The 26605-nt window shown below is 44.8% G+C and overlaps 1 protein-coding gene across 1 annotated transcript in view; it reads right to left on the reverse strand.

Moving 5' to 3' along the window:
• The window catches only part of saxo4 (stabilizer of axonemal microtubules 4), a 127426-nt gene that overhangs the window by 85496 nt on the left and 15325 nt on the right, over positions 1-26605 (reverse strand). The window contains exons 3-7 of the mRNA XM_067993827.1: positions 24388-24505; positions 21947-22100; positions 16737-16865; positions 13173-13236; positions 7850-7962 (exon numbers count right to left, since the gene is read on the reverse strand). Of these exons, the coding sequence (XP_067849928.1) occupies positions 7850-7962; positions 13173-13236; positions 16737-16865; positions 21947-22100; positions 24388-24505 (578 nt within the window). The remainder of the gene's footprint in view (positions 1-7849; positions 7963-13172; positions 13237-16736; positions 16866-21946; positions 22101-24387; positions 24506-26605) is intronic.

Genomic DNA, 26605 nt, shown 5'->3' on the forward strand with positions numbered 1-26605 from the left:
GGGTTGGGTTCCTTTGTGTTAACAATGAAATTGGTACAACTGAGGAAAAATATCCACACGATGGATATTTGCAAAAGGAGAGCTGAAGAATCTTTTAAATCTATGGATTCTTGATATAATGATACACCGTCGGTTTCTGTAATAACCAAATGAAACTTAGAAGCAATATGTACATATCTATGTGTGCTTATGTAATGTTAATAAAATGTAAACTCAAGGTGATCTTAGACAAGACCATGGAGAAAGTTACGGGGTGAGGTGAAAATTGACCCAGAGAGGTTTCATTCAGGTTCAAAGGGAGCGAGATGAAAGAATATGGTTTAAACTGAGCATAGTCAAGTATCCCACCTCACAGTGGGGGTTAAATTGGTTAACCCCCAAAACCGGGCGCAGGTATTGCGATCCATGATTAACCTGCACCCGGTGCTTCCTGCACAGGCTGGACGAGACATTCGTCCTTCCTGAGGACTTACCTGACAGCACCATTAAAAACTAGGACTGACATGAGGATTCAAGGAAACGCACACTTTCCACCAGCAGAGGGAGCTCCAATCTCTTAAAGGGAGGATGTCGCTTAAAATCTCTTAAAGGTAGCCGGTACCTGTTACTTGCTAAAAAAAGAACAGTCTGCTGTCTGCACAGAGTTTGAACAGAGATCAGACATCGTGCACACAAAACACAGATGCAGGTCCTGTCCCTATGTTTACAAACTGATGAGTTATGTAAAAACATTGAATAAAGGTTGCGCACTACTAAATCCCACAACCTCCAATCTGCATGCCAGATCTCACCAATCTGCCGATCTGAGTTTGTACCAGGCCTGCGAGAGTGCATGCACCAAGGTTTTCTGCTGATGCACTAGAGACCTTGGTGCAAGAGATGGACAGAAGGAGGGACAGCCTATATCCACAGGGGGGTGGGGGCAAGAGACCCTCCAGACATAGGCCCAAAAGGAAGTGGGAGGCAGCGGGGGATGAAGTCAATGCCAGGCATACAGCACCACGAACATGGATGCAGTGCAGCAAGAAATCCAATGTTTTGACATGATTGGTCAAGGTGAGTGAGGTCAACTGTCAAGTAGCATCTCCTACCAACTGCACCACTAGCCGCATCCACTGCTCCACGCACTACACCCCCGCCCCCCCCCAAAACCCACATGCCAACAAACTCTTTCTATCAGTACTCAACTCTGGCAATCAGATGCTTCCTCTCACCCTTACACATTACCACTGTTGCAAGCCGCCTACCCAGAACTCACAGGCCACACACACTGGTAGCTATTCAACCATGACAAGCACATCACCCAGACACACGTCCCACTTGCTTGCAGGAGACGGTGGTGCATAACAGGAGGCAGCAAGAGGCAGTGGTATTTAGCCCCTCAAGCCTATTCAGTCACTCAATGAGATCATGGTGGACCTGTGACATAACTCCATATACCCTACTTAGCCCCATATCCCTTAATACCCTTGGTTCACAAAAATCTATCAATCTCAGATTTAGAATTCACAATTGAGCTAGTATCTGCTGCCGTTTGCAGAAGAACATTCCAAACTTCTCCCACCCTTTGTGTGTAGAAGCGTTTCCTAACTTCACTGCATGTCCTGGCTCTAAATGTTAGGCTCTGTCCCCGCGTCCTAATATGCAAGTATAGGAGACCTCCAAAAACAGTTACAAATACATTAGTAGCTAAAAACAATAATCCAGCAATTAACCTGTAAATCTTGCATGGTCCCTTTACATAGTGCTGGTGGAGGGTCCTCCAGGTCCTCTCAAAACACGTTCAGATGGTCATGGTTAAGAATGTGCGTTGAGTTGAGCATTAAGTTCTAAAATGGTGTCTATCACTTTAAATCAGTGTTGCACACTGTATCCATTTTCTCCTTACTTTACATGCAGCCAGTGTTTGGTATTTGCGCATGCGCTAATACCTATACCAGGATGGCGTCCAGTGCACATCACGCTAGGAACCTGCGTGCGCAGCCAAGACGCCGTCTTGGAACTTGAAGAGGCCGCGTAGCACCCAAACGTAGGGCGCAAGCTGGCCCAATTTCTAGCCCCAAGTGTCTAGGTATTTAGCAAGAGGGCAATGCTGGAGGAGACAAAGTTGCAGTCTCTGTGGGAACAAAAGCAGCTTGTAAGTCAGGTGATAAATTTGATGAGGTAGTCATGCTATGTGGTACGGTTCATCTGAAGTTGTTTAACACATAGCCAGCATGGGAGTAGGATAATTTACGACTAGGAGATAAGACCAGAGATGCATATGTGCAACCTCGACAGCTGAATAGTATAATGATAGGGCACTCTGCACCTAAAAGTTAGAGCTCTTGGGACAGTTGGAAGTCCACAGCTCACTTAGACCAGAAGAGTAAATGGCTCAGATAGTTATGTGATGCTGATAAGGTGAGAAAGTTAGATAAGGCCATGTGACTGTTGGAGATTACGATTGAAAGACTGAAATGAAACAACGCAATGTTGACATTGAAAGGGGGATATTTGCCTTTTGAATCATGAATGATGGGAAACATTGTCTAATATCGGGCAGAACCCATGCATAAGATTACTCTCATATGGCTTTGTGCTCGTCCAGGGGATCATGATAATCGTTTTAATCATACTACTAATATGTGTGAACAGGACCCGAAAGAAAATCAACTGTAGACAGCAGACCTTAGAAACCACAGCTATGCTCAGAAGAAAATAGGATCGGTGTGAGGACTCGAGAGCTGGACTCTCTCGGCCTCAAGGTGGGGACTATATGGAAATATTGGTTCAAGTATTTAAGGGAACCAGGCTCGAAAGGGCTAATTAGTCAAGGCTTTAGCTGAAACTGCTGTAACATAACATACACTACTTTTAAATTAACTTACTGCAACTGCAGACACTAACAGTCATGAGAATCTTGTTATTGCAAACTAAGGGAGGGACATAACGGTACCCCAACTCCTTCAGACATACTGGAATGCTGAAGCTAGCCAGTACTCCTGTCACTGTCAAAGCCTATAGTGTGATTTATCAATGGCAGGGACTGAGGAACATTGTGCTAAGGATAAGGAGAGATAAGGAGGGCCACAAGGCACTGTCTCTTCTGGACAAGGACGTGTTGTCTATATGATTGGGTAAATTAAGGGCAGTATTTTGGAAAATAACTGATTGGATGTATTTTGCTGCAATTCCGTTTTTTGGGGTATAACTGGGGAGTCTGAGCCTTTGTTAAGTATAGAGGACAGGAAAGAAAGTACCAGGCAGGTAAACGTGAACAAGAGCACCTGAATGAAGAAACGGGAAATGAGGTTGCAACTTCTACCCAAAGGACAACGGGGTAAAATAATTCTCAATTGTGCTTTGTAAACTACTGCTTAAATATTGTAATGTGTTTTTTCTTGTTTGTGCTAAATAAAGTCATATGACTATTAACCATTAAGGTGTCACTCTCGAACAATTGAGCAGAGAGTCAAATTGACTAACTAGAGGCAGGACAAAGACTGGAGGTAGGAACTTTTTCAAAGTTAACCCCTCCCGCCCCCCCCCCCCCACCCCAGATATTCAGGTTGAATCAGAATCTCTATCAGCAGCAAGAAGGCCTTAATCTCTAAGGCCCGGCAAGCAGCTGCACGTCTAAGAGGCCTGCAGCTATGCCACACTTTCCTGCCTTTTCCATTGATGCTAGGCCAATCAGGGGGGGTATGTCTGCACCAGGGGTAAATAACTAGCCCAGGACAGTGAATCCTGGACACCTGTACAGTGCCGAGGTGGGGGAGGGCAGGAAAATCTGATCTTTTATGTGGCCAATATGGTTCTATAGAATGCAACTAAAACTGACCTGATGTGCATTGTTAAGGTGTAGCTAGGACCGTATGTCTGAGTGACCAGCACCAGAACATGTGATCTGGATTAAAGATGAGTGATACATTGATTCTCTTCAGTCTCAACTAATATTTTTGTTTGCATTTAACTGTGTTCTGCATTTTATCCATTTTTTTAAAATAAAGGGAAAGGGCTGTCTGAAACTATTTACTTAATCTATTGCTAGCCGTAATCATAAAGCACTGATTAGAATCAAAATAAAGTTCTCTCTTCTCTAGCTTAATGCCAACCTCCTATGATCATAACTGCTCAGGATGATTTTTTTTTCAGTCATTTCTCACATCAACTGTTCTGGTGGCCTCTGAGCGAAATTACTAATTTGTGCCAAATTTTAATGCCCGTGATCCCTTATGTACCCAGTTACCAACTTTCGACAGGTCATTGTATTACTTCTTACTGTTTTATTTTGTACGCCAATTATCTCCCCTCACTTCCTCTCCGAAAGAAGAAGAAATAAGTTGCTTTCACATCCTCAGGCCATCCTAAAGTGCTTTATAGGCACTAAAGGCATTGCCTCCTTGTTGGAGAGCAGTTCAAGGGCACCTGGCATTTTCTGGTACTTCACCCATGTAATCAATCTTCATGTGTTAGCCATGAAAAGAAAGTCTTGGTTGACTTCACCCTTTCTCTGCACCCCCTCGTGAGAGAACCACATAGATTAGGAATTCAGTTTACAGAATAATGGGCATGAACTCTTATCTTAATGCTGTTGGTGGCAATGTACTGTACCAGAGAAGTGTCACTAGATGTCATTATTGGTATCAATATGCTGTAGAAAAAAGAGCACTAGGCTTTAATATTATGCAGTATGCATCTTCCGTGATACTCTTAATTTATCACTTCAAACATCTCTCAACACTACCACCACCAATGACTAGAGCAGTCAACATTAGAAAATCCTAGTGTGAAAAATTTCAGTCATGAACTGTATATCTGAGGCATCGCTTCATGCCAGAAATGTAAATGTGGTTAAGAGCAGCAAGCTGCATCCATCACTAAAGTAGCACAAGGGACAGCTAAGTTTCAACAACTAAAACCTTCATTTGTATTGTGCCTATAACTTAGAAAAACATTCCAAAACAATTCACAGAGGCATGATCAGGAAAATGGGCACCCAGCCAAAACAAGGAGGTATTAGGTCTGGGAGATATTAGGAGCAGTGGGTTTTAAGGAGGATCTTAAAGTAAGAGAGGAAGATGGAGAAGCGGAAGGGTTTAGGGAGGGAATTCCAGAGTGAGGGGGCTAGACTGAAGCCATATCTGCCAATAGTAGTGCAAAGAGAGGGATGCACAAGCGGCTAGTCAGAGGAAAAAGATTTCAGGGCGGGGGAGGGGGGACGGGAGTTTACAGAGATAGGGAGGGGCGAGGCCATGGAAGGATTTAGACACAAGTATGAGAATTTGGGAATTTAAATTTGAGGCATCAGGGGACCGGATGGTAACATAAGTCAATGAGGACAGGGGTTATAGGAGAGCTGGACTTGACGCAGGATATGATATGGGCAGCAGAGTTTTAGCTGACGTTTACAGAGGGTGGAGGATGGGAGGCCAGCCATGAATGCATTGGAATAGTCGAGTCTGGAGGTGAGAAAGGTATGGATATGAGTTTCAGCAGCAGATGGGCTGAGGCAGGGATAGAGGCAAGAGGTAGACCAAAGACTATGTCTTCCCTATGTTTAACTGGAGGAAACTGCAGCGCATCTAAAACTAGCTGTCGGATAAGTAATTAGACAACACAAAGGCAGTGGAGGAATTGAGAGAGATGGTTGAGAGGTAGAGTTGGATCTCATCTGCGTACATGTAGAACCTGACACCATGGATGTTGTTGCCAAGGGCAGCATGTAGATGAGGAAGCAAAGAGGGTTAAGGACAGATCTTTGGGAGACTCTGGAGGTAATGACTTAGGGGTGGAAATATAAGCCATTGCTTATGATGCTGTGGCTACAATTAAATAGTTAAGAGTGGAACCAAGTGAGGGCAGTCCCACTGAGCTGAACAATGGCAGAGTGGCTGTGGAGGAGGTTAGAACCATAGAATAGATAAAGCACAGAAGGGGGGCATTCAGCCCATCGTGTCCCTGCCGGCTCGAAGAACAACCAGGTGCCCATTCTAATCCCACCTTCCAGCACCCGGTACGTAGCCCTGCAGCTTACAGCACTTTAGGTGCAGGTCCAGGTACTTTGTAAAAGAGTTGAGGTTCCCTGCCTCTACCACCAATTCAGGCACTGAATTCCATACACCCACCACCCTCTGGGTAAAGAAGTTTTTCCTCATGTCCCCTCTAATCCTTCCACCAATCAGCTTAAATCTATGTTCTCTAGTTCTTGAACTCTCCGCTAGGGGAAACAGGTACTTCCTGTCTACTCTATCTAGGCCCCTCATAATTTTGTACACCTCAATCAAGTCTCCCCTCAGCCTCCTCTGCTCCAAGGAAAACAACCCCAGCCTATCCAATCTCTCCTCATAGCTGCAATTTTCAAGCCCTGGCAACATTCTTGTAAATCTTCTCTGCATTCTCTCCAGAGCAATTACGTCCTTCCTGTAATGTGGTGACCAATACTCCAGCTGTGGCCTTACCAGCGTTTTATACAGTTCCATCATTACATCTCTGCTTTTGTATTCTATACCTCGGCTAATAACGGACAGCATTCCGTATGCCTTCTTCACATCCTTATCTACCTGTACTGCTACCCTCAGGGACCTGTGCACATGCACTCCAAGGTCTCTCACTTCCTCGACCCCTCTCAATATATCCCCGTTTACTGTGTATTCCCTTTTACTGTTTGCCCTCCCTAAGTGCATTACCTCACACTTCTCCGGGTTGAACTCCATTTGCCACTTTTCCTCCCACTTCTCCAACCCATTGATATCTTCTTGGAGTCTACAGCTATCCTCTTCACTCTCAACTACACGGCCAATTTTTGTGTCGTCTGCTAATTTGCCAATCATGCCCCCTACATTCAAGTCCAAATCATTAATATATACCACAAACAGCAAGGGACCCAACACTGAGCCCTGTGGCACACCACCACTGGAATCGGATTTCCATTCGCAAAGACATCCACCGACTTTTACCCTTTGTTTCCTGTTACTGAGCCAATTTTGGATCCAATTTGCCACATTTCCCTGTACCTCATGGGCTTTTACCTTTCTGACCAGTCTGCCATCTGGGATCTTGTCAAATGCCTTACTAAAATCATCCACTGCACTACTCCCATCAATCCTCCTTGTCATTTCTTCAAATAATTCAATCAGATTTGTAAGGCATGACCTTCCCTGAACAAATCCACGCTGACTATCGCTGATTAAACCATGCTGATCAACCAGGTTGATGTTGTCAACTATGTGAGAAGCTACAGAGATGTCAAGAGGACAAGAAGAATTAGTGCACCACGATTATGGTAACAGAGGATGTCATTTGTGACTTTCATCCTCTTTCTCTTTTTATATTCACAGACTGCTTAGCTATGGAATTTGCGAGTTATTTGCCTTGTAACAGGGCTAACCCAGTCTCAATAATGGCAGTGAAAGCCTTCTGTTAAAATTATAGGCCCTTTGGCTTCATACTGGTCTTTTATATCACCTTGAATGCTGGGATAGCTTGCCTACATTGCTTTCTCTCATTCCCCAGTGAAAGAAAGCAAGGGGAATGCCTGGTACCATTGAAACAGTCCATAAGAGTAAGAGATTGTGATACCGATACAGATTGCTGTATAGCTCAACATGCCATCTCCAGTTGCAACTTAAGGACAGAATCTATAATAGCACTGCTAGGTGTTATTCACAGTTCAGATGAACACCAAACATTTCACTCACAACCTCACTGAAATCCTTGTGTCAACCATGGCGCACTAATGTGCTGGAGCCCCTACAGCGCTCTGAATTGCTTACTTTTAAAAGAAATTTAAACAGACACCAGGATGAACTCAGCTGCATTTGCTGAAAGCATTGGTTACAGTGCACTGTTTCAATCCATAACTCACCGGCAGGTCACCTCGGTATGCTGATGGGTGGTGGTAAGTGATGGGTTTCAGTTCAGAGCCTTCTGTGAATCCACTGTTCTCCTTTTTCCCCACTGTTTTGTGTTGGGAAAAGACTGTTGATACATAATCAGTGAAAGCATGTCAGTACCTGATAGAATGTAAATGCGTAAAATATAATGCTGCTTTGTTCCATACACGTATGTTAAGTGTACAAAAACTGGTCAGATCAAAAGAAATATATGGATGATAAAGGCCATTCCACCTATCTTGATATATCCATCAAGAAAAACCTACGATCCCTCCATGAAAGAATCAATGATTCCTCACATGCTTTTTTTTTTCTCGTACTCCCTGACATCAACTGCAGTATGTTCAAATGCAAAGAAAATAACTTCATAAATTCATGTTTCCTTGGAAAGCTCAGTTGGTAAATGGAATGCCCAGTGTGAAGCTGAGCGAAACAAACTAGGAAAGTCCCAGGTTTGATCCCCAGTGGGTGTATGACTTATCTAATCTCAGCTGGTGCGGTGGGTTGCTACAAGATGTCTGACAGGTAATCGATCTTATGCAGATATATGAGATCATTAAGGGAACTTAAAAAGTAAATCCAGAATACTGCTTAAGTTAAACTGGGAGAGTAGGAGAATGGGTCATAGGTTCAAACTAGTGAAAGGTAACTTTAGGACTGATGTCAGGAAATTCGTTACACAAAATCATCAAGGTATGAAGTAGACTTCCAGGAAGATTAGTTCAGACAAAAACTCTGGAATGTTTTAAGAAACATGCTGAAATGGGGGGACTAAGTTAGGACTAAAGGCCTTCCTCATCAGTAACTATTATGTAAACAGCATTCCTGGGCTAGTGAGGAGAAAACAGGCATGCTTCTATTTTATCCAGTGACCCCTATTAGAAAGTGTGCAGCTGTGAGTGTTGGGTGAGGTCAGCTTCGGAGTCTGCCCCATCCCACCCAACAGCCCATTGACACTCATTATCTAGGCTTGCACATTAATAAGGGCCAATTGATTGAGGAACTAGAGGTAAGGTCGCCATCTACGGAGTAGGAGCCCTGGCCAATTCTCCAATCTCTAAACTAGGGGTGCCGAGACCAACTGCATTACCCCAACTGTCACCTGGACTGAGATCAACTAATTCAGCAAAAACTAGAGATTGAGCCTGGGACCATCTTCATCTAAATAGCTCAGCTATTCACTGACTTAACCATCTGAGTCTCTGGGGCAGTCGGAAGAGACTTTATTCAACTTGAACCACTTCTGGTTGCAAATGGAAATTGAATTATGCATCTAGTCAGCTCCCTTTTATTACTATTGTTGTGGGAAAAAATCACCACTCGGAGTCAGACCAAAATCCACACTAACACTATAAATAGAGTGGCCAAACATAATTTCATACTTAGATCACAAGCTGTCAGAATATAAAAATATTTTACAATGGCACATGATGAAATTGAATATTCTTCTCTGAAAACATTAACATTGAAATGGCACATTACCACTCCTGTGAAGTTTGGATAAGTAATTGATATTATAGTGTGAGTACAGTATGTGCTCATTTTCAGTGTGATCCATAGAACTACATTATTTTTCAAACTATAAAAGTCTTTAATAGCTCTGTATTGTGTGTACATTATAACATGACCTCTGGTAAACTTTGAGGGAAGAACTGCTATAGTCACAAAATGTAGCGACATCATACGTAAGTTCATAAAGATTTCTTTCATCCAGCTAGCTATTTGATTAAAAACAGAAAATGCTGGAAATACTCAGCAAGTCAGGCAGTATCTGTGGAGAAAGAAACAGAGTTAATGTTTCAGGCTGATGACCCTTCGCCAGAACTGGAAGAAGTTGAAGATTAAACAGTTTTTAAGCAAGTACAGAGCCAGGGAAAGGAGGAAGGCGGTGGGGGGGAGGGGGGGAGGGGGGGAGGAACATAAGAACATAAGAAATAGGAGCAGGAGTAGGCCAATCGGCCCCTCGAGCCTGCTCCGCCATTCAATAAGATCATGGCTGATCTGATCCTAACCTCAAATCTAAATTCATGTCCAATTTCCTGCCCGCTCCCCGTAACCCTTAATTCCCTTTACTTCTAGGAAACTGTCTATTTCTGTTTTAAATTTATTTAATGATGTAGCTTCCACAGCTTCCTGGGGCAGCAAATTCCACAGACCTACCACCCTCTGAGTGAAGAAGTTTCTCCTCATCTCAGTTTTGAAAGAGCAGCCCCTTATTCTAAGATTATGCCCCCTAGTTCTAGTTTCACCCATCCTTGGGAACATCCTTACCGCATCTACCCGATCAAGCCCCTTCACAATCTTATATGTTTCAATAAGATCGCCTCTCATTCTTCTGAACTCCAATGAGTAGAGTCCCAATCTACTCAACCTCTCCTCATATATCCGCCCCCTCATCCCCGGGATTAACCGAGTGAACCTTCTTTGTACTGCCTCGAGAGCAAGTATGTCTTTTCTTAAGAATGGACACCAAAACTGTATGCAGTATTCCAGGTGCGGTCTCACCAATACCTTATATAACTGCAGCAATACCTCCCTGTTTTTATATTCTATCCCCCGAGCAATAAAAGCCAACATTCCGTTGGCCTTCTTGATCACCTGCTGCACCTGCAAACTAACCTTTTGATTTTCTTGCACTAGGACCCCCAGATCCCTTTGTACTGCAGTACTTTCCAGTTTCTCGCCATTAAGATAATAACTTGCTCTCCGATTTTTCCTGCCAAAGTGCATAACCTCACATTTTCCAACATTGTATTGCATCTGCCAAATCTCCGCCCACTCACCCAGCCTGTCTATATCCCCTTGTAGGTTTTTTATGTCCTCCTCACTCTCTACTTTCCCTCCCATCTTTGTATCATCTGCAAACTTTGATATGTTACACTCGGTCCCCTCCTCCAAATCGTTAATATAGATTGTAAAGAGTTGGGGACTCAGCACCGACCCCTGTGGAACACCACTGGCTACAGGTTGCCAGTCCGAGAATGTACCATTTATCCCAACTCTCTGCTTCCTGTTAGATAACCAATCCTCCACCCATGCCAGAATATTACCCCCAATCCAGAACAAAAGAACAAAAGGACTGGTGTATGATAGGGTGGAGGGCAGGAGTAATTAAATGACAAAAGGGATGATGATGCAAGGCAAGGAGGGTGGTAATGGGACAAGTAAAGAAACAAAAGATGGGTCTAGAGGAGCTGTAAATGGCAATATCGGAACCATTACCAGCACTTCTTGTCCAAAAAAATAGGAGCAGTGGTTATGATCTAAAGTTATTGAAATCAATGTTGAATCCAGAAGGTTGTAAAGTGCGTAATCGAAAGATGAGGTGCTGCTCCTCGAGCTTCCGTTGAGCTTCAGTGGAACAGTGTAAGAGGCCGAGGACAGAGAGTCAGAGTGAGAGTGGGAAGGTCAGGGTTACGTTTGCGAACTGAGCGAAGGTGTTCAGCAAAGCGATCACCCAATCTGTGTTTGGTCTCCCCAACGTAGAGGAGACCGCATTATGTTCATCGGATACAGTATACCAAATTGAGAGAAGTAAACCGCTGTTTCACCTGGAGGGAGTGTTTGGGGCCCTGAACGGTGGGAAGGGAAAAGGTAAAAGGGCAGGTGTTGCATCTCCCGCGCTCGGAAGAGAAGATGCAGTGGGGAGGAGAGCGAGTGTTGATGGAGGAGTGGACCAGGGTGTCGCGGAGGGAGCGGTCCCTTCAAAATGCTAAAAGGGAAGGGGAGGTGGCTTGTGTCTAATTGACGGAGCTCTAGACCATTGTCAGAAAAGAAATACAGGATGGGGAAATCAGCAAGTTTTTGTTTATATCATAGAATCTTACAGCACAGAAGGAGGTCATTTGGCCCATTGTGTCTGTGCCGGCTCTTTGAAAGAGCTATCCAATTAGTCCGACTCCCCTGGTCTTTCTCCACAGCCCTACAAAATTTTCCTTTTCAAGTATATACCCAATTCGCTTTTGAAGTTACTATTGAATCTGCTTCCACCACTTTTTCAGGCAGTGCATTCCAGATCATCATGACTGATTAGTCCCTGATAACTCCATGATTGTTCATTGGTTTGGAGTAGTATGATTGATCTGTGAGGTAAGATTATTCCAGTTACTTTGTACAATGTCCCATGAAGATTTCTTCTGTCCAAGTCTCCTATGAACTAACATATGCACCATTCTGTGTGCCATGAGTCAGATTGTGTCACACAGACTAACAATTACTCTTTAACCTTGGTATACCACACTGAAGTCCACCTGAATTTCCACACGTTATCCTGTATACTCCGAAAGGTGTTAAATTCCACATTGTTGGATCAATGTGTAATACTAAAACTAATAGGTTTATTTACAGGTAATTACACAGAAGCAGAAAGCGACACAACAAGAAACTGTGGGGTGGAAATTGGCCTGTTCTCTGGTCCATAACCAGCAATGCTCCAACAATGTGTGCCCAACTAGGAGGCCTGAGCCTGGCCCAAAATTGTTCCTCGGGTTGCATAAACATTATTTGCGCAATCTGCTGCGTCTGCTCCGCCTCTACATATTTTATAAAGCCTCGCTGGCAGTGGCCCAAAGGGCAAACCCAAAATGGTGGGGAGGGAGGGGTGCAGTGGCAGTGGCAGTGGGGGGGGGGGGGGTTAGGGGTGGGGGCTGCGAAAACTGTGGCGTCCACAGGCTCCACAGGACACTTTTTAAATTTAAATTTACCTGTTGGTGGCAGCCGCTGAAGAATCCTGAGGGCAGCTGGCCTGGCAAGTGTCCTGCTTCATCTAAACCAATTTCTGCAAGGGGGCCTAAAAGAAGCGCTTTGTAAATGTAAATGTGAGGGGCCTAACACCTATTTTAGGCGACCACCCGTGGCGCCTGCAAAGACACCTTTACCAATATGGCGGCGCTTGTATGCTCAGGTGCAGATCTGGTGTGGGACGTAGTGCCCCGAGATTGGTTCTATTTGAACCCGTCCAGAAAACGGGTGCAATGAGGACCAATTTCTACCCCTATAAATGCAATACCTGCTTTACATAATACATAAACTATTGCAAAATTTAAAAAAGATACTCCAAATTCTTTGAAGTTCTTTTAATTAGCTTTTAACTGAGTACCTGAACTCAATGGAACAAAAATCAGGCGAGTGATCCACTCCACCAGGTTACTGCCCAGGCGACAAAGTTGACAAGTCCCCCCAAGGCTCCCTGCAGCCCATATTTCCTTTCTGCAACATACCAGTTTTTGCACCTGCTACAAGGACAAATGATACATCTGCGGGTTTTAAAAGGTGACGTACTTTAAGATTACGTACCTGGCAAATCCAGTGGCTTGAGTTTGAATTTAGTATTGTATTCTGTAGACATGTAGTTTGGTCCCTGCAACAATACAAAGAGGTAAATGTCAGGAACAAAGTGTCCCCCAATAGCTTAATGAGTATATGGCGGGTAAGTACCGAGCTTAATGGAACAGGAAGGTCCCAGGTTCAATCTCTGGTCTGTGCTGTTAGCAGATTTCAGCTGCGGCTGATGGGGGAGATGTCAACATCACCAGGATAGGGAGGGTGAAAAAGAAAAATGGCTTACAGTTCTCGATCCTTATCGCTTTCGAGCAGCCTTAGTTGGAAGGGTAAGCGTATGAATATTAACACTGGATCAGGTATGGTCAAACAGCCTGCCAATCCTAGCTGACCAGGCTCTTTGGCTGCAACTACCCATGGAACCACACCACAACAAGAGAAAATCAGAGGGAAAGTTGGAGAAAGAAAAAAATGTTAATTAAACTTGGGATTCCTTTTATAGAGCTGATATCCCATAACGCTCCCTTTGTTCAATACCTCTCCTCATAGCAAACTATGAGCAATATCCATTGTTTGGGAGATTGGAACCGAGGTGATAATTTCTGGAAGTCTCAGTAATTTGATACCCAAGCGAGGCAAATCTCTAGTATTCCAGTTTGCACTGATGATTGACCAGCCAGCCTGATTTATCAATGGGATTTGGAAGAGAAAATCTACTTCAGATAATATTGGAAGTCAATTCTCCAAAGTATAGGATACACTTAGCTTTCTCAGGATTGGGGCACTGCTGGCAAGGCCTGCATTTATTGCCCATCCCTAGATGCTCTGAGAAGGTGATGTTGGGACTTCTTCTTGAACCGCTGCAACTAAGTGGCTTGCTAGGCCGCTTCAGAGGGCTGAGGTCACATTTCGGTCAGATCGGGTGAGGATGGCAGATTTCCTTACCTAAAGGACATTATTGACATTAACAACAATCCAACAGCTTCATGGTTACTTTTTTACTGATACCAGCCTTTCTTTATTTCCAGATTTTTTAAACTAAAATTCATACATTTTTATGTATTCTTGTTGTTAAAATACAGAAACACACTATATCAATATAGATGAATTGTTGTAAAATTATTGAAGAATGCTATAAACAGAAACAATCCCAGTCTACATCTATTCTTTAATATGAGATACCAATTAAATAGGAAATCATTGTACCACACACCAACCAAGTAACTGGTATTCAGAATACTCGACTGATAGATAAACAAAAACACAAAGGGATTCAAATTTAATGGATCTCTAGTTCCCTAATGACTCCATTGATATATACAGCACCTGGTGTGATACTATGCCAAACAGAAAGGTTCAAGGAAGATCCCAGGTTCAATCCCTGGTCTGTGTTGAGTATACTGATCTCAGCAAGGGCAGCAGTGAGAGTACTACGACTAGTCTGTGTCCCTGAAATAGGGAGGGGGAAATTAATCATCTAGGGTTCTCTCTCTTCATCAGTAACCATTGCTGGAAAGTGCACGTATGTGGATGTAGGATGAAGACAAGATAGGTCTTAGCTGTGATGCTACCATCATCGAATAGGCTGCCAATGCTCACTATCCAGGTGTGCATATAAAAGAATGGGCATTTGGATATGGTACTGGAGGATTGCGGTGGAGTTGTACTATAGAATGTGACTGTTAATCACTGCCTTCAGGAAAGAAAAGAGAAAATTGGGAATTGGTGGAGAATTTCATGGATGTTAAAAGTCAGCTAAAGGATGCAGGGACCTGTTGCGGCAGCATGTTGGAGCATTGACACTACATTCTAAAATGCTAAGAAAAGCAGATTCATTCCTCCCATTCATTGAGCTTTCGGTCTCAGCCTCACCGCCACAGAAAGCAGAAGTTAGTCACCCCATTCAGCAAGGAAGGAATATTTGGATTGATAATATTTACTGGGCTGCTCTTATGCATCTCCTGGTTTCTGGTTGAGCTGTGAAGGATTTTGGACTTTTTATTATAGACTTTTGGACTTGAAACCCTCGATTTCATGTTAAAAGAACACAGAATTGTCAGCTTGACCAAAATCAGGATGCATGATGGTCTTTGCTTATTGTTTGGAGAGAGGAACATAGGTATCAGCAAGACCAAAGGGAGCCTTTGTAAGCTATAAAACCTGAGTAACTGATGAGAAAAAACAATGCTGACAGTTACAGAGATAAGGAAGCAAGGCCTGCAAACTGATGAGATTATTTGGTGTTTAAATTGACCCATATAATGTATGGGTCGATTTAATGATGATCAAACAGTGGATTTGGAAGAAAACCACATAAAAGACCCCATTCTACAAGGGTTTTCAGGAGAACCACATGTGACGTCCAGACAAGACGGCGTAGGAGAGGAACTTTCCTTTTCTCCCAAACCAAATAACTTGATCAATTCTTTGTCCTGAGTTGTACTCACTAGAAAAAGGTTGTATGAAAAGGTACTACTTTATTTCTGGTAAAAACTTGTTGCGTTGTATGTCAAATTAAATTCTTTAAGTTTAGAAAATAACTACAGTCTCTTGCTTGATCTTTGACCTTTTGTACTTTAAACAAAGAGGAAAGAAATCCTACAGCAAAAGCAGCAGATGGCTCACCTTAGCCTCCTAAATGTAGGAGGTGATCTGGTGTGAAGGGTAATTAATGAAGGTTAAAAAAAATTATGGTAGAGGCAATTTCTTTTCATCAGCCATTTATCTTACACATGCAGAAACCAACTGCCACATTTAAGAGTTTACAAACTAAGTTATGGCTTCAGTCGCTCACCGCCCCCTATTCTTCTCTTGCTATTGCCCGTCTCTGCCTCCCTGAAGTTATGTCAGGAGTCTTACAACACCAGGTTATAGTCCAACAGCTTTATTTGAAATCACAAGCTCTTCACTCACCTGACGAAGGAGCAAAGCTCCGAAAGCTTGTGATTTCAAATAAAGCTGTTGGACTATAACCTGGTGTTGTAAGACTCCTTACATTTGTCCACCCCAGTCCATCACCGGCATCTCCACATCATCCCTGAAATTACACCATTAAAGGTGCTATATAAATGGAAGTTATTATTGCCATGCCTCCCCCACTCCTAAAAAGTACATTTCATACTTGTCAACCATTAATTACAAGTTGGCAAGAGGGATTTCTTTTTTCTAGTCAAAAAATATGGCCTTGGCTAGTTGAGAAGTTCATAGAATCATACAACATAGAAGGAGGTCATTTGGCCCATTGTGCCTGTGCCTCCCCCCCTTCTTCGTGTCCCTCCCTCACCCCGTATCAACCACCCCACCAAGTTGTTAACTTTTAAGCCACAGGATGAAGAGTGAATAGATATGGCAGTTACTGTGAAATTTATAGACTTGTGAAATGGACAAGAAAATGGTCACTTGACATGGCTGCCACGGATTTCGGCACTCATGAATGAAAAAGCAACATTTGTGATTGGACAACAAATGGTTATTCACCTATGATTTATAGACTTCATTTTGAGAACAGTTGGTAAAGAAATCATTTAAATTATATAAATGATACATGTGCATTCACCAGCAATGACATACTGCACTTACATAGCCTCCATTCTCTTGTATTAGTGGGTCCTGTGGTTGAATTTTATGTAGTAAGGGTGTGTGCTTGGGTTCAATTCCCACGATGGAAGATGGTCCATGGTCCCTTGTGTCAATATGGACTTTTTTCATCTGCGTGATGGAAGTGACAAGAAAAACATTAACATGAGAGTTAAAAATGTACCGCACATTCTTTAATTTATGTCACTCCAGCATACTATTCCTGCCACCTGTACTGATCAGCCCATGACGCAATGTCCAATATAAATAATTTTCATGAAGCTACTTTTCTTCCTTTACAAGGGTGTCTCTGAATGTGTTTATTTTATTTTCCCTGCTCGAGTAACACATTCTACAATACCCTTCCAAGGACACTGGCAACACTCTGGCATCTCACCCAAGTGGCTATTCTCCACATCATAATCTATTTGATTGAGGGAGCAACATAGCTGAATCCAATCCTGTCTTTACTCAATGTCTAAACATTAATATTTCAGCCAGAGGTCAATGCTAGAGACCAAGGGCCCGATATTAGGAGGGAGGCACAGGGTAACGCGCCCAGTGAATTCGGGGTGCTCCGCACGCAATCGCAGCCTAATTGAAGGTACTTACTCCTACTTCCGGGCTTCCCATTCCAGACCTGCGCAGCAGGCGCACCGCGCACCCGCATCACAGGCTGTCAGCGGGAGGAGCCCTGTTTAAAGGGGCAGTCCTCCAATGCTCCTCCTGCAGCAAAGAACCAAATTGGCAGCATGGAGCAGCCCAGAGGCAAGGCTGCTCCAAGGTTCTCAGACTCCTCACCCCAGGTGCTGCTCGATGGGGTGAGGAGGAGGAGGGAAACGTTTTTCCAAGCGGACGGGAGGAAGTGGCCTGCCTCTGCCACCAAGAAGGTCTGGCTGGAGGTGGCAGAGGAGGTCAGCAGCAGCAGCAGCAGTAACATCTCCTGAACCTGGGTCCAGTGCAGGAAGCGCTTTAATGACCCAACCTGGTCAGCCAAAGTGAGTATACTTACGCATTCTCCCACACTCCGTCTTCCACATCACCTCCACCACCACACAACTCCTTCTGCACTGCCACCACAACACTCTCGCATCACTCGTCACATCCACTCAACCATCATCCTCACCTTGCCTGCACTTATTCACCGCCCCAGTTCCCATTCGAACACTACCACACAACCCAATCCTCATACAATCTCATGGCTATGTCTCACACGCACCCTCCCATGCATCTCCCTCACGGTCACCCCCACCCACACCAATGCATGCAACCATCACTCAATCACGCTTCTCTGTGTTTTGCCTTGATAGGAGAAGAGATGCCAGGATGCCCGGGAGAGGGATGATGGCAAAAGGGGACGTGGAAGTGGGGACGCCACTCAAAGCGCTTCCACGTCTCACCCGTTGCCCCCCCTCTCAACCAGTACCCGCAATGCTGCCTCCTCTCCAGGTGGTCAAATCTGCCCCTGCACAGGGTCAGGTGGAGCAGTCTTTGGAAGGGTCCTCACGGGCACCGAAACCCAGAGGGCGTCCACGCAAAGCATCTAATCGGTCAGAGCATGAACAAGAGCAACCTGTCACTACCTCTGCTCCAGCCACAGGGGAAGCACCATGTAGGAGTAGTAGGAAGCGTAAGCCAAAGGTTTTATGAGCACAAAGGGGATGCATAAGGGTGTTTGACGATTTGTCATGTTTTTTATATGTGTTTTCTTTCAAATTCACAGTAAATCTTATTAATATCACCACTACTGCCACGTCTTGCCCATTCTTGGCCGTCTTGTGCAATAAGTCCCTTTCATGAGGTTCACCATGAACACGGACACTTGATGCCATCCATTGGGTCATTCTACAGTGGGTGTAGGTGTAGTTGCACCACGGTTTTGTGCAGGGGTGGGGGAGGGGGCTGGTGTGGCCGCTCCTCTGTCCAGGTGATGCGGACTGGACTCTTCACACTGTCTGACGTTAGGAGAACCGTTCACATATCAGCGACTCCCTGACCTCACGAGCAGCCAGATGAGCCGCTGTTCTGCCCATGGGTTGCTCCTCCTCCTCCTCGGCCTCCTCCTCCTCCTCAATATAGGTGGCCGATGTGGATGGGGCCTCCTCCAGCGGCACCCCTCTCTGTTGTGCAATGTTGTGCAGGGCACAACAGATGACTATAATGCGTCCCACTCTGTCTGGTGCGTATTGGAGCGCTCCCCCAGAATGATCAAGGCACATGAAGCACATCTTGAGCAGCCCTATAGCTCAATTGTAGACCTGGTAGTGATTTGGCTGTCGTTATAACGAAGCTGTGGCTCAGTGGTGGGGTTCCTCAGAGGTATCATAAGCCACGTGTGCAGGGGATATCCCTTGTCCCCGAGGAGCCAGCCCTTGCGGGTGTTGGTGAGTGGAAGAGGGGCGGGACGTTGGACTCCCTGAGGATGAAGGAATCGTGGCAGCTACCAGGGTATCTGGCGCACACATGAAGGAATCTTTTGCGGTGGTCACAGATGAGCTGAGTGTTCAGGGAGTGATAGCCCTTCCTATTGATGAACGGTCCTGGCTTGTGTTGAGGTGCTTGTATTGCTATATGGGTGCAATCGATTACACCCTGCACCTGTGGGAAGCCAGCCACAGCATGGAATCCCACTGCCCTCTCCGTCTGGCTGAGGTCATCCATGGGGAAGCTGATATAGTGCGAGGCCCTGCAGAACAAGCCGTCGGTGACCTGCCTTATGCACTTGTGTGCAGACGACTGAGAGACCCTGGTGATGTCCCCGGTGACACCCTGGAATGATCCGGAGGCGAAGAATTTGAGGGCAGTGGTGACTTTGACAGTGACAGGTAAGAAGATGCTGCTCGGTCCATCCGGGAGCAGCTCGTCATGAAGGAGGCTGCAGATGTCCGCGACTACCTGGCAACTGACTCTGAGCCTCCGTATACACTGCTCCTCAGAGAGGTCCAGGAAGCTGAGCCTTGGTCTGTAGACCCTGTGGTGAGGGTAGTGCCTTCTGCAACGCATCTCTCTCTGCGGATGCCCTCCCTCCTGCTGTGCAGGTGGATGTGTCACAGCACTGTGTTATGGAGCTCCACGTGTCTGAGGCGGATGGCGTGGCCAGCGAGGCTAGTGATGCTGTTCGTCCTCCAAGGAGGTCATGACTGCAGCTATGGCAGCCCCCATCCGGAAGATGTACGTTTGAGGGGGTCCGCAAGGTAGGTAAATGTGTCTGCACACCGGGGTTAAGGTTCCAAGTTGGTGAATTTTATTTTTAGGAGGAGGGTGGTGGAGGCCAAACTTTGTCCAAAGTGACAGAGTGGCCTCCTGCAATGAGTGAGGGTCTCCCCACAACCAACCTGTCAAATGGACCTTTGCAGCTCCCACAGGCTGGTGGCTGCAACATGTCTGTTTCAACTAGGAGTGTTTCCCCCAGTACAGGAAACACGCTCAGTTTAGATGAAAATCCCACCCCTCCTAAAATATCCTCCCAATCAGGTATGCAAACGACCTGAACTATCAAATTAATTGCTTTAAGTGGGATCTCGCCGGCTTTAATTGCTGGTGGGTGTGCCGCATGCGGGGGCTGCGCGCGCATCTAAGTGCGTCATTGGGGAACCCGGAAGTGGGCGGGTTGGAGCCGGGCTCCAGACTTGCCCCGGGAATCCCGAATTTTCGGTGCCCCCACACCACGAACGCACCCGCTCGGCCATCCTAAAATCGACCCCCAAGAGTGGAAACCCTGACTGACCCCTCCGCCAAAAAATTGTTCAGCCTTTACAAAGGGTGTGAATAAGTTCAAATTATTTTTCTGCCTTAACAAAGACTATATGGGGCAAAAACGTGACTGTCAAAATCAATGGCAACCAAAATAAATATGGAGGTAGGAAAGAGAATCTGTAGACAAATGATGGAGTGGCATAGAGTCCAAATACCCTATTTGATAGGTGATGAAGTGGAGATGCTTCTGCAGGTGGTGGCTGCAAGGATGGTTGCCTGTTTGCCATCCGAGGGAACCCTCCCCAGAGGATACAGAAAGAACTTGCCTTCAAGGATATAGTGGCCAGTGTCACACTGTGTGCAACACTCACAAGACCTGGGAACAGATGCAGAAGAACACGGCATACCTGATGGGAGCAGCCAAGCTAAGACTATCCAATTGTACCATTTACCAAGTAGATGGCAGATGTATGCAGGCCACAATGCATTGCCTGTCAATCGGTGGCTCTTTTACTGCTGGGCTATGCCAAGTCCTCATACAACCTTATAGCTCTTGCAGGGCTGACCATACATTACCATATTCCTGTAGTACATACATTCAAGCTTTGACTTACAACTGACACTGCTGACACACTCATATCTTTAAAGGGCTTCATACATAAAAGTATTATAACATAGCCTAGCTGTGTGATGTTTGGTCACTTACTGACACATAAAATGACTGCAGATTGGCACATGCCTGACGCTATGTATGTCCTCCTTCAACTTACAATATCTAAAGACTAATTCTATGATTGCATGACAAGTTGGCACAGAATATAAGAGAGTGCACCTGAAGTGGAGGAAATTAAAAGCCTTACATTCCGCTTAATCACACAAACATCACACATAGTTAGCACTGAGCTCTGTTGGAAGGTGTGGCTTGGAGCCAGCATTCTAACATTTGTTCCTTTTCTGTAATTTACTCTAATCATTTCGAATGCTTGCTCTGAGTCCGCATTCACTGCACGTGCCAGCAACATGTTCCAGAGTTCGAAGAGTCTCTGTGAACAGAACATCTAACCTAGTTCTATATTTATGTAACTTACAATTATATTCCCTTGTCCTCCCTAACCTATCTTGCTCAATAATGAAAAGTTTAGACCCGTTCAGTGTCAATAGGCTCAGTATCAATATCAAGCACCTCCAGGTCAGGTATAGCACATTTAGATGCAGTGTAAAGCTTCATCTACACTGCTGCAATGTGCCCCAATCTCAGACAAGCACCTTTTGCTGCACCAATGTGACACTTTTCCAATTTCCTCACTAGCCACCTTCCTGAATTGGCAACGGCTTTATGCTGGATTGAGATTATTTAATGTAAAGCTCTTCAACAGGTAAATAAGACTTCTATCCCCGAGTCTGGTCTGCATTTAAACTTGGGTCTCATAAATAAAAGGCCAGAGTCTAACCCACTACACAACCAGGCCCCATGGCTTTTGTAGCTTTAACTAGGTCTATTGAACATGTTCTCTTACATCTTTGAGGAATGGGAAGTTCAGTGGCTTTGTCCGCATGAATCCACTGCCTACAGAATGTAATTTGTGAGGAAAATCTTCTTTGCCATCTGGGACCCCATAAGGCACAAAGTGCTTCTTGGTTATTGAGAGATAGTTATCTCGTAATAACTGCCTAAAGACAAAAGTGCAAAAAGTTAAGTTAAATATTTCAGGCTATTCAAATCCACCTGCCCAATTTTCTTCCATTTTCCTCTTCCCTCTTCTGAAGGTGGTAGGTCATGCTGAGGCACAGTTCCGTAGGCATTTGCAGCCTTCCACTACTGCACCCAATTTTATCCTCATCCAATCTCCACATACACGCAATTTGAACAGCATAGGGATTGCATTCAGAGGCAGGAACTGGAGGAATTCTGGCTGATTACTGTTTCTTGACCTGGTGCTTGGTGCTATTTTATGGTGTGCATTTTATGATTCTTACTCTACCACTTCTAAGTGCTACCATATTGGAAGGATAAAGTGAGGTGTCTAGCTGCTGACTATCACATGGAGGCCTTTGGGATTGAGGAGACCCTGTACCTCCTTGTGCTGGATCACGAGGTGGCCTTGTACCTGGTACCACCTTGCCTGTCGCTTTCTGTTAAATGTAATGTTAATTAAGTAGGGGGAAGCTAGGGCAGGATGTGGCATCACCCTGACAGAAAGCAGCCTCATGAGGTTAGTGAACCCTGCATCATGGCTGTCTCCATTTGATCCCCAGTATACTGAAACATGACTAGGGAGCCTGCTGTACACTTGAGCTAACGGCATGTGTAGCAGCAGTGTGAGCATTCACAAGAGCTACTCCTGTGGTGCTTAAGATCTCTGATGCTGGAGTCTCTGCTGTAGCTGCCTATAGGATTGCCACACACTGCATGGTAGACTGCATGACAAATGGTTTTGACTACTTGCATTTCCACCTTTAAAGATACATGTACCTGCACACCTGGATTTCTTGCTCCCTTCACTCTGTTAAGAATTTTACCATTTTTACCTCTTTTACTCAAAATTTACTACTATACATTTCTCTGCACTGAACTTCATCTACCAACTATATGCCCACTCCACTAACCTGTCCATGTCCTCCTGCAATCTCTTTGCATTCTTCCTCACAGTTGGCTATACTTCCTACTTTGGTATGACTGGCAAACTTCAATATAATTTCTCTTCAGCTGATGTTCAAATAATTTATGGAAAATAAAAGTGATCTTAGCACAGATCACTGGGGTACACTTGTACCAAATTCTGCGAATCTGAAAAACATTTATTTACCGCTACTCTTTGTTTTCTGTCCCTAAGCCATCAGTCTATTCATGTAGCTACATTCCTTTAAATTTTTGTAACAAATCTCTTATGTGGCATCTTATCAAATGACTTCTGAAAATTTATATATACAGTGGCATATTTTCCTTTGGAGTTACATCAAAGCATAACTCCAATGGACAGGGACAGAAATTCAGACAGGATTCTGTTCCATTGAGTCCCCAACCCACCACTACTTCCAGAATTTCCCATTGGAAGTGACGTTGGTGTTCAATTTGTTTGCCCAAGTATGGGTGGATGTATTGTAAAGAGATGCAAAATATCATAAAACGGATTTCCCATCATTTGCCAAATAGCCATGCTGGACACCAGGAACACTCTGTATGTTCCTTGCATACAGTATTAGTGTGTCATGAGGAGTTGGAAAGGACGGGGAAGTGGGACGAGCTGGATTGGTCTAGTATGGAGCCGGCGTGGACTCGATGAGCCAAATGGCCTCCTTCTGTGCTGTAACCTTTCTATGATTCTATGATTCTAACATTTAAATACCTCCAAGGGAGTGTAATCAATCACAGGGCACCTGGCCTCAGTTTTCTAATTTTATTCGGCTTTGGTCCATAAGCTGAGCAGACAGGCTGAATGCAATTTCTTTGCACTCGGAGGAGCACTTCTCTTTAAAAATCTCTGCTGTTACTCTTTAAGTAACTGCAGTAATGTCGGAAATCCCACTTCCATTTTGTGTACCTCCAGAGGTAGGGGGTATCTGAGCATCAGAAGCTGGCATGGAACATGTTAATGACTTGGAACTGGAAATTGTGGTGGGAACTGATGCGCTGAGTGCAGGAGGGCACGCAGCCAGATGCACAGCATTCTAGCCACTGGAATGCCTTGTAAAAATTCACCCTTCTGTGGTGCAACCTTGGAATAAGGATGGGGAATGACATTGGCAGGTGTCAGGGAGCAGGTGGGCTCTTCAGCCTTTTGCCTGGGGAATGGAGCATGATACTTGGGGGATGGATGTGGAGGAAACAAAGGGGGGAGAAAATGTAAGTTGTATCATCTCCCCCTATGCCTTTCCTCTCAGATTATTGCACAGTCAGCAGAATGTCGGTGTTCTGACAGCTTTCCCGATCAACTGCTCTTTAAAAACACCGTCTTACCCGAAGATTGGGTTGTCAAGTCTGTCTAAATATGGTGTGCAGTGGAGAGCAAGTCTTTTATTGGTCACATATCCAGCTCCGGAATGCACACCTATCCTGGGTACGAATCCTTCATGACCTAGAACACAAAGACATTGTGTTACAAAATTGGTCCTTGATTTTTCCTATTCTTTCCAGCTTCATTCAGTCTCCTCCACCTGGAACAACCAGGATGTTCAGAAAGTAGACTTCTCTATGACTGGCATCGGCGTCAATCAGTGGACATGCAGTTACAGGAGGATTAGGGCAGAGCAATGTTAATTTCTGTATCCCTTCTAAAAACCTGTGAAAAGAGAGATGCAAGCTGAAACATTTGGCTGAGATACATGTTTGATCATATAAAATGATCTGATCAGCTTTCAGCTATCTCCTTTAATGATCTAAAATAATGTTGTGCAATATTAATAACAAACTCATTAAAGTCATGCCTGCCAGGAGTGCATATCAGGAAATTGCGCACTCACAGCCCATAATTTTAATGGACAGAAAATTGTGGCCCATAGATATACAGTGTCGTGGTATGCATTACTGGCAGGCACGGTTAAGTGCTAGAAGCACCAAAGCAAAAAAAATCCCAATGGCTCTGATGAGAAGGCATCGGAGGAGGCATAAAGAGCATCTGTAACACATTTTCTGCAAACAACAGAGGTTAAATACAACCCAAACTAATCAGTTACTTCTTAAAAAGCATTATAGGTGAAAAATAATTGAGCTCAAAGATGCAATTCATATTTACTGTGATTGCTTTGCGCCCTTTGCATCGTGGAATAGACGCTGTAACAACGGCAGTGTGGGAGGTAAAGATGATGCGGTTCCATCCATTTTCTCCTCTCCTCCTCTGACCCCTGCTGCCATGTGGTTCTGTAGTAACTGGCAACCCTCCAACACCTCACCCATGCAGCTATTCTTCATATAAGAGCCTAGACAGTATCAGCAGACTGTCTTATCATGGTGGGTACCACAGCCATGCTCAATCCTGATGTCCGTATGTGTGTACTTTCCAGCAGCTGCTGGTTGGCAAATCAGCACTGGGAAACTCGTTAAATCTCGCTCTGAAAGCCATGGATGCTGAAACCAATAGTAACTTCCTCACTGCTGACCCAAATGAGATCAACTGACTCAGCAACAATTTGCATTTAAGCTGTGCCTTTCACGTAGGAATAATGTCCCAAGGCGCTGCACAGAGGCGTAATCAGACAAAAATGAGCCAAAGGAGGAGGTATTAGGAGGGGTGACCAAAAGCTTAGGCAAAGAGGTGGGTTTTAAGGAGGGTCTTAAGGAAGAGAGGGAGAAAATGTGAGTGGAGAAGCGGGGGGATTTAAGGAGGGAATTCCAGAGTGTGGGGTCTAAGTGGCTGAAAGAATGGTTCAGCGAAGGGAGAGAGAATGTACCAGAGTCCAGAAATTTCTAAGTGGGGGGGAGGGGTTGTAGGGCTGGAGCAGCTTACAGAAATAGGGAGGGGTAAAGCCATGAAAGGGATTTAAACACCAGAATGAACATTTTACATCAGAAGAGTTGGGTGAGAGGGGCCTGTTGCGGGATAGGATTTAAGAAGCAGAGTTTTGGATGAGCTGAAGTTTACAGAGGGTGAAGGATGGGAGACCGACCAGAAGAGCATTGGAATAGTTGAGTCTGGAGTTGACAAAGACATGGATGAGATTCCGAGCAGCAGATGGACTGAAGTATGGGTGGAGAGAGCGATGTTTTGGAGGTCGAAATAGGCAGTCTTTCTGATGGAGAGCTTATGGGGTCAGAAGCTTAACTCAGGCTCAAATTTGACGCCTAGGTTGTGAACAATTTGGTTCAATCTGAGACAGTGGCCAGGGAGGGGCAAGGGTATGGAGTTTGTGGTAAGGGTCAAAGGCAATGTTCTTGGTCTTTCCAATGTTTAACAGGAGGATATTGCTGCTCAATCAAGACTGAAAGACAGATAAGCTATCTGATAGCACAGAGGCAGCGGAGAGTTTGAGAGAGATGGTAGTGAGATAGAGCTGGGTGTCATCAGCATACATGTGGAAGCTGACCCCATGTCTCCGGATGATGTCGCCAAGGGGCAGCATGAAGATGAAGAAGATAAGAGGCCAAGGATAGATCCTTGGGGGATTCCAGAAGTAACGGTACGGGAGCTGGAAGTGAAGTCATTTCTGGAGATAGTCTGACTATGATTGGATAGGTAAGA

The sequence above is a fragment of the Heptranchias perlo genome, chromosome 12 (assembly GCF_035084215.1).
Source record: "Heptranchias perlo isolate sHepPer1 chromosome 12, sHepPer1.hap1, whole genome shotgun sequence".
Classification (NCBI taxonomy): domain Eukaryota; kingdom Metazoa; phylum Chordata; class Chondrichthyes; order Hexanchiformes; family Hexanchidae; genus Heptranchias; species Heptranchias perlo.